At 52.8% G+C, this 7410-nt stretch overlaps 1 protein-coding gene across 1 annotated transcript in view; it reads right to left on the bottom strand.

The window, feature by feature from the left end:
- The window catches only part of LAMA5 (laminin subunit alpha 5), an 81621-nt gene that overhangs the window by 23772 nt on the left and 50439 nt on the right, over nt 1-7410 (bottom strand). The window contains exons 21-28 of the mRNA XM_017735821.1: nt 7006-7162; nt 5239-5377; nt 2340-2482; nt 2140-2246; nt 1883-2036; nt 1454-1614; nt 809-917; nt 241-338 (exon numbers count right to left, since the gene is read on the bottom strand). Coding sequence (XP_017591310.1) covers nt 241-338; nt 809-917; nt 1454-1614; nt 1883-2036; nt 2140-2246; nt 2340-2482; nt 5239-5377; nt 7006-7162 — 1068 coding nt within the window. The remainder of the gene's footprint in view (nt 1-240; nt 339-808; nt 918-1453; nt 1615-1882; nt 2037-2139; nt 2247-2339; nt 2483-5238; nt 5378-7005; nt 7163-7410) is intronic.

The following is a 7410-nucleotide window of genomic DNA, read 5'->3' as shown; positions in this document are numbered from 1 at the left end:
TTTGGGATGACACTTGAGTGTCTGCCCCAGCAGGCAGAGTGGGGCTCAGGTACAGGACCAGCAGCCTGACTCCCAGTCTGTGCTCAGAGCACGCAGGCAAAGAGCTTCACCTCAGCTAGAGATTTCTCTCTACTGCATTAAGAACTTAAAAAGTCTCCGAGCCTGAGGGAAGCGGGGGAAGCAAATGTTTTTGGAAACAGCTCAATTCATGCTAAAGCTAAGGGGATCCGAGACTCTCACCTGTTGGATGAGAAGGTGCCATGGACACTGATGCAGTGCACCTTCGGCTCGATGAGCTCCACGGTGAACTGAGCAGCGGGGACCAGGTACACTTTGTGCTGCCACAGGAGAGAGACACCTGGTTAGGTGACAACCTCTGCCACTGGGGCCACAGCAGTGCCTGTGCCCACCAGGCACTTCAGCTAATGCATGGCAGTCACACCTCTGCTTACTGCCCCTTCTTCCTTGGCACAAGCCTTATGCATTTAGCAGCTCCACATATTGATGGGATTCTTCTGTCCTTAGCTAAACAGGGAATCTCTCCAAGATAAAAAAGGAACTGTCCCCCTGCTGTAGAGCTCCCTCTGCAAGAGCAGCTGCCTCTCCCCATCTCCTCCCCACTCCCAGTCCCATGATCTACTTCCAAACACCCCACTGACCACATTTTCCACCTGGACTGGTCATGACACAGACTAAGATCCAGTACCCAGTCCAAACAGGAGTAGAAAACCCTTCTACAGGCTGGCTACCAGTCCAGCCTTTCCTCCCTGTGACCTGTTGAGAGAGCTGCTCTCAGAGGGAGCCTTACCAGGAAGAAATCAGCCAGATCAGAGGTGAACCGAACAGTGGCCTCTGAGGTGAGTTCAAAAGTTGCCATTCGACTCTGGGAATCTACAGCAATCCCTCGACAAAGGAAACTGTAAGAAACACACATTTTGAAGCCAGCCTTGAGCAGGGTCATGACCCATTTCTTGTCCTGTCAGCTGTATGTCCTGAGGGGATTTACACAAAGTCCCTGGAAATCTTTTGATGTTTTTTCTGGCTGCTTCTAAGAGTGAAGTTTCCCAAGGACACCCCAAACATTTGTTTCCTATTGCAAAGGTTGCAGTCTGAAATCAGACAGGGTTTGACCTGTCTCCAATAAACCCGCCTGTAGGTCATTCCCTAAGTCAAGGTCCCTACCAACATATGCAGCTGTAAACAGATGCAGGAGATTATCTCCTGGCAGAGGCATTAGAAGACTGCGTTGGCACAGGTACACACTACCCTGGGATGGGATGGGCAGCCACCAAAATCTGTGTGCAGCTAGAATGAGTTTGGACACACAGAGCTTAGATGGACAACACTGAAGCTTGCTTTGTTTATGTGATAAACCAGAAAAAGTTCAGCTGAAGGGAGAGTTGTCCTTGCCATGGCAGAGAACTGAACCTTTTCTCCCTTGAGCTGCCCATACCTGTAGACACAGGGGTAGAAGGTGAACGTGCCCTGCTGAGTGGCTGAGTGCGGCGAGCTCACCGCGATGCCCACAGTCTGCAGAGCGTTGGTGTTGGCATATTCCACCAGCAGCACGTACTTCCCAGGCTGGGCCACGGGCAGGGACAGCTGCACTTCCACCTGGAGGACACAGGGATGACTGAGGGAGTGTGTGCAGGATACCCATGCTACAAACCAGCCTCCTCTGCAGCTCAGGGGACAACGCAACAAATCTCATCAAATCCTTGCAAGCCTTTACACGTGAGACTCTGGGTTTGGGTGCCTTGAACAGGGTACACAAGCACACAGCTGCATAGGTGTAAAGCCTTTCTGGTCACCTGCCCAGGTGTAGGTAAAGCCCCAGACATTGCAGTGTCTGGGAGAGGGACAAAACAGAAGTGCCACTCACATCACTGCCACTGCAGGTGGCCATGCGGGGATGGGAGGGGGTGAGCTGCTCCGTGGGACACAGCCTGGGGAGCCGGTTGTCCAGCCTGCACACTGCATCCACCCCTGGCACGGCAGGGAAGCCCTCCACGGACAGGTACTTGTACAAGAGGCAGCTGGAAACACATAGAAAGAAATGGCAAAGTACAAATGGTAATCTTTAACCCCAGGCCTGAGCTGAGCAAGCCCCACACAGCACAAAGACGTGCAAATCCTTACTTCTGGGTGGCTTGCTCAGGGGCTGGCTGGTAGGTACAAGGCTCCGTGACCTTCAGCTGCAGGATCGGTGCCTCATAGTATGAGCTGGGCAGCAAAACCAGATAGTCCTAGGAGGAGAGATGGGAGAGGTGGGATGCTTGGGACACTTGTCCCCAGGGAGCTGCTGAAGCCCCCACGGCAGGTGGAGCACAGGGCCTTACCAGCAGCACGCCCTCAGCTTCAACAACCAGAGACCAGGTGCTGGGGTTGAGAACAAAGGGCTCCCCAAAGCTGTTCTGGGGCACGGTGACAAAGGCTGGCTCCGTGCTGGGAGCAAAGACAATCTGCTTGGTCTGCTCTGTACCTGGAATGGGAGAGATGAGAGGCTGTGAAGGGACTGGAGTGGAAAACCTGGGGCTGGACATGGGAGGCTATGCTCAGGGAAGCAGCTCTGTGGTGCAGTGGGGAGTGACAGGCTCCCACTCTCTTTAGTGCACCACAATCCCACACTGTCCTGGAACAGAGGCATCCACTCTCAATCTGCTCAACAGCCTGATGGGAGAAATAAATATAAATCACTGCAATCCTTAATGCAAATCCAGAGCTCTCACAGTGTGCTCTGCATCCCCAGACTGCAAAGCACAGAGTGTTGCAAGCCAAGGAGCGTTTTGCCAGCTAGAAAAAGAAAGAACTCATCTGTGAAGAGTTAATTGTGAGACAGACAAAAAGAATTGCCCAGATACATTTTTCCTCAGGGAAATTCTGACCTCAGCTCCACAGGCAAGATACCTGTCTTCTGGCAAACTTTCAGGCCCCCAAGGTGTGCTCCTGCCTTTCTTCCTGCCAACCACAGACTCTGCACTCGAGATTTAGACATTATTTTTAACTGACAGGACAAAATGGGTGCAAGGCCTGATCCTGCTGCTGTTGAACAGCTCCTTGGCTCAGCTGGAAGTCCCACAACCTCTTCATTAATGGATGCAACCACAATACAGCACCTAGAAGCAGACTTCTGTGCCTGCCCCAGCAGTCTCAGGAGCTTTTGAAGAGTGCAGTTGAGAGGGATTCACCAGGAATGGCTGCACGGTGAGCAGATGAGATGAAGGAGGAGGTGGAGAGTGTGGCACACTGACTGGCCTGGTGTGGTACATGGACATCAAGGCACAACACAGATGGCCAGAAGCTAAAGCAAGGGCTTGTGCTACTGCTGGGATGGATAATAACCCCTTCCCATGTGTGACATGCCTGGCATCAGCTGGGGATGGGACCTCGCTTTTCCAGATGGGAAGCAGAGGTGAGGATGGAAGGAGTGAAGAGATTTCCCTGAACTGGCACCGGGGTAGATTTCTTGACAGGCTGAAGTTTCGCATCCCTCTGAGGTGATCCACAACTCCAACTGAGATGGCTCCTGGAGGCAGAGTGGAAGAAACCAGGCTGAAAATCCCATACTTGGAAAAGGCTTTCCCTTTTGCAAGACACATCTTCCAACTTCTTTCCAAGCTGCTTGTCCTTTGCGATGTGAAGCCCTTTCCATCCAGACAGGAGGTGGCTCAGCACTTCTGAAGCCTCCCAGGGATGCTGCCCTCCTGGGGCCCATTGTTGGTGCACGAGTCTGGCTGCTTGCCTTCAGCACTAGAAAAATCAAGCTGCTTCTGCATGAGAAGTGAAGCACTTTTTAAAGCAAATGAGCTCTGCTGCTGGATTGGACAGATTAAATATTTCCTGACTTTTGGTGGGATCCTAAAGCATGACCACGGCTTCTGCTCTGCTTGTTCTTCTGCTGTGTAATATGACTGGACATAAAAATGAGCAATTTTTCCTCACAAAAAAAAAAAAGGCAGAAAAATAGTATTTTGGCATTTCAAACCTTGCATATCACATCGAAGGCAGAACCTATGTCAACTCAAGCCAGAGGAGAGAACTTCACACTCTGATAAATTAGGTAGTTGGTGCTGACAGCCTTGTGCTGTGCATGTGTGGCCTGGAGAAGAGCTTCAGAAGGATCATGTGGCTGTGGCATCTCAAGGGCTAAAATCAACCAGCCAACCACCCACCACGGCCTCAGGTGTGTTCCCATGCAGTCTTGCTCAGATTGTTTCCCGGAATATTTGCTGTCCACGTTTCTAGGCTTGTTCAGACATCTTTTGGTGGCTCTTGTCCAGCAGCTCGTGGCTTGATGAGAGGACAGTGCACCAGAGTGCAAAGCCTGTGTAACGTGTAATTCCATGTCACTTCCAATCCCCACATCACGTGTGAAGGCAGCAGCCTGGTTTGGGAAAAGCACACGGAAAAGGCAGGACTGCCACGTCAGGGCATCTGCTAAATGAAACCACGTGCAGCTGCCAAAGTTTGAGTCCACTTCCCGGCTCTTGGCCCATTCTGGTTTGCTGGAAAGTCAGCACAGTTTTGCCTGGGGCACTGGGGTGATCTTGTCCCGTGCTGGAAACGTTGTATGGATTTGTACAACAGCCTTATCTCCCACCAGCCTGGCTGGTATCAGTCCTCAGTGAGCAGCCCTGGGACTGGGCCCACCTTGCTGCTGCTCTGGTAAATAAAGGGGGCTGCAAACTCAAATCAGCCTTTCAACTGGGAGGGCAGGACTAATGGATAAAGCCATATGGAAACGTCTTCTGGAAAGGATGATGCAGAAGGTTGCCTGGGATGGGGAGGAGGTGGCGATGGCACAGGGAAGCAGAGCAGTCTGGGATCCTTACCTCTCCTTCGTGGCTGATAAGCTGTAATTTTGCCATACACAGTGGCCCCTCCTGAATTAATATACCTCAGGATGACATGGAACAGATAGAGCTCTGCCTCCTTCACGTCTACAGTGACTCTGATTTTATTCTGCAAAAAGCAAAAGAGCACACGGGGCACACGTCACTGGGGGGGGCAGCTCCTGAGTGCCCGCCCGCTCTGGGGAGGGCCTGACCCGCCTGCCCTACCTGCCTGCCTGCCTGCCTCTCTTCCCCCTCCCTCCCCAGCCCATGGCACGGCTCTGGCTGGCCACCTGAGACGGACACACTTGGGACAGACACACCTTGGGGCAGGAGAAGGGGCAGAGGAGCAGTGTTGCAGCGTGGGATGCTCTGAGTTAGTCTAGGAAGTGAAAAGTGCACTTACAGTTGCCACAAACATTAAACTTTCCTTCCTCAACGACCGAGACCCTCCCTTCCACACTGGCGGGCCCCCGGCTGACGTAGCGGAAGACGAGGCGGAAGAGGTCGGGGGAGGTCACATTGAGAGTCACCACTACCTTGGGCTGGTGGGAGAGAGAAAGGGGAGAGAAGCAGAGCACACCTTCAATTACCTCCACCACCCACACTGCCAGCCCAAGCGCAGCTGCTTGGCTCACTGCTCCCAAAGCATCATGCCACAGCGCGAGGAGGAGACAAGCACATGGACCCTACTGCTCACGGCACCTCGTGGCACTGTGCCCTTGCTGGGGCCAGCCACTGAGGGAGCAACCTGCCAGTGGAAGGGGGTGGGAAGGCTGTGATCACATCTGGAAGATGCTGTGGCACAGCAGGGTGGCTCAGCTCTCCTGGGGCACACACCATGAAACAGGGAAGGTTATAGGAAGTTGTTGCTTTTGTTATCAGCATGTTGCTTTGGGGTTTAGCATGCCATAACCAGCCACCAGGTACCAAACTCCTGCCCTTGTGTTTATGGAGCTCTGCCCAACTGCCTACAGAAGAGGCTGGGAATTGAGCTGGTGCCTCATCCTCGGTAATGTGCAGTGCTAAGAACCAGTGGGGCTAATGGACCATACAGCTGATGGCACATCTGCCCTCCACCTGCCTGGACACTGCTTGGCAAGACCCTGGCTAAGGAGATGCTTAATCAAAGAGATCTAGGCTTAAATAACCTCCTGCCTACAGGGAAAAGCTGGGCTCTGCCCAGGGAGACTTCTAATAAGGGCTGTGTTCTTCAAAGCTCCAGTTACAAACCGTCTTCCCACTGGAGAGCAAACTGGAAGGGTTTTGATGATAACAAACTACAGGTGAGACCTGCCAGCAGAAAGCCATGTGCTAGCCCTTCTATCAAGGTCTACTTCTAGCTCAAACACCAACACTGGATGCAACACTGGAGCTATGAGCTCCATCCTCAAGTTTTAAGGCTGGGGTTTTCTCAAAGAAGCCTACAGGAGTTCATTGCTTAGCTCCTACCAAAAATTCATTGGGAAACAGCCCCTCTGTTATTTCACCTAAGCACAAAAATGTGAAGAGAACTGAAAGTACATGCCCCAGAGCAAGGAGCATCTCACATGGGTTACAACTGTCAGAGAATCACTGTCCTGCACTCCATCCCCAAACACGCACACACTTCCACAGGGGCCATGCAGAAGAAACCACCAAGGAGAGAAAGGGAGTCAACAGATGAAACAGCTTCACTCCTTGGACTTACACAACTCCAGGTTAGCATAAACCATTGTTACAGCAAACCAGGTAACAGCAAGGGCAAAGGCTGAAGGGTAATGAGAGGTCCAAGCTGAACATGGCAGTTGAGGAGGAGATAACTTATTTTTGGAAAAGGGAGGAAAGGTTATACAGAGTTATAGGAAAGAGCAAAGTCAGTTGAAAGATGAACAAGGAAACTGAGACAGTGTTTATAGACATCCCTGTAAGTAATCACTATGCTACCACCTTTGTCTAAATGGATTAGGATGTCACGGGATTCCCAATTTAGGATCTTTCCCTTCCTCAGTCTATGCCACCCCCAGCACTACAGGAAGTATCTGCACAAACAGGCTATATATACACTGCGCTGTTTATGTTTGCCATCCTGTGACTTTGGGGGTTTCAGGAGCACTTGGGGTGGAAGATGTGTGCCAAAGCACATCAGTCCTCCCCAGAGGGAGCTGGGCTGGGCTGCAGCCCCCAGGCGTACCTGGATGGAGGACATCTGTGCGTATCCTCGCCAGCTGAAGCCCTCGAACTCCAGGGGGTTGTAGCCGAAGCGCACGGCCCGGCCGGCCGGCGTGGTGCCTTCCTCCAGCTCGAATTTCAAGTGGTGAAGGTCAGGGAAATAATGGTCCTGTGCTGGTCTGGGGAAAAGAGAGAGCACCGTTACCTGCTGGGCTACCCGGAGGGAGCGGCAAGAGGACACCTCCGCCAGGCCGATGTGACAGCAGCCCAGACAACGAGGCCGCCATCCCCGTGGTGGCAGAGGACAGCGTGGGAGGCAGAGCACACCAAGGTGCAGCTTACTGGGTGCAGGTGGGACCCCGTGTGCTGTGCCGGCAGCGACAGGCTCCGCTCCGCTCCCCCCAGGGCAGGCGCCAGCGCACCCCCA

This window comes from Corvus brachyrhynchos, unplaced genomic scaffold (assembly GCF_000691975.1).
Source record: "Corvus brachyrhynchos isolate BGI_N302 unplaced genomic scaffold, ASM69197v1 scaffold10, whole genome shotgun sequence".
Lineage (NCBI taxonomy): Eukaryota > Metazoa > Chordata > Aves > Passeriformes > Corvidae > Corvus > Corvus brachyrhynchos.
Note: the sequence above shows the minus strand (reverse complement) of the source record. Positions and strands in the feature narration are given on the sequence as shown.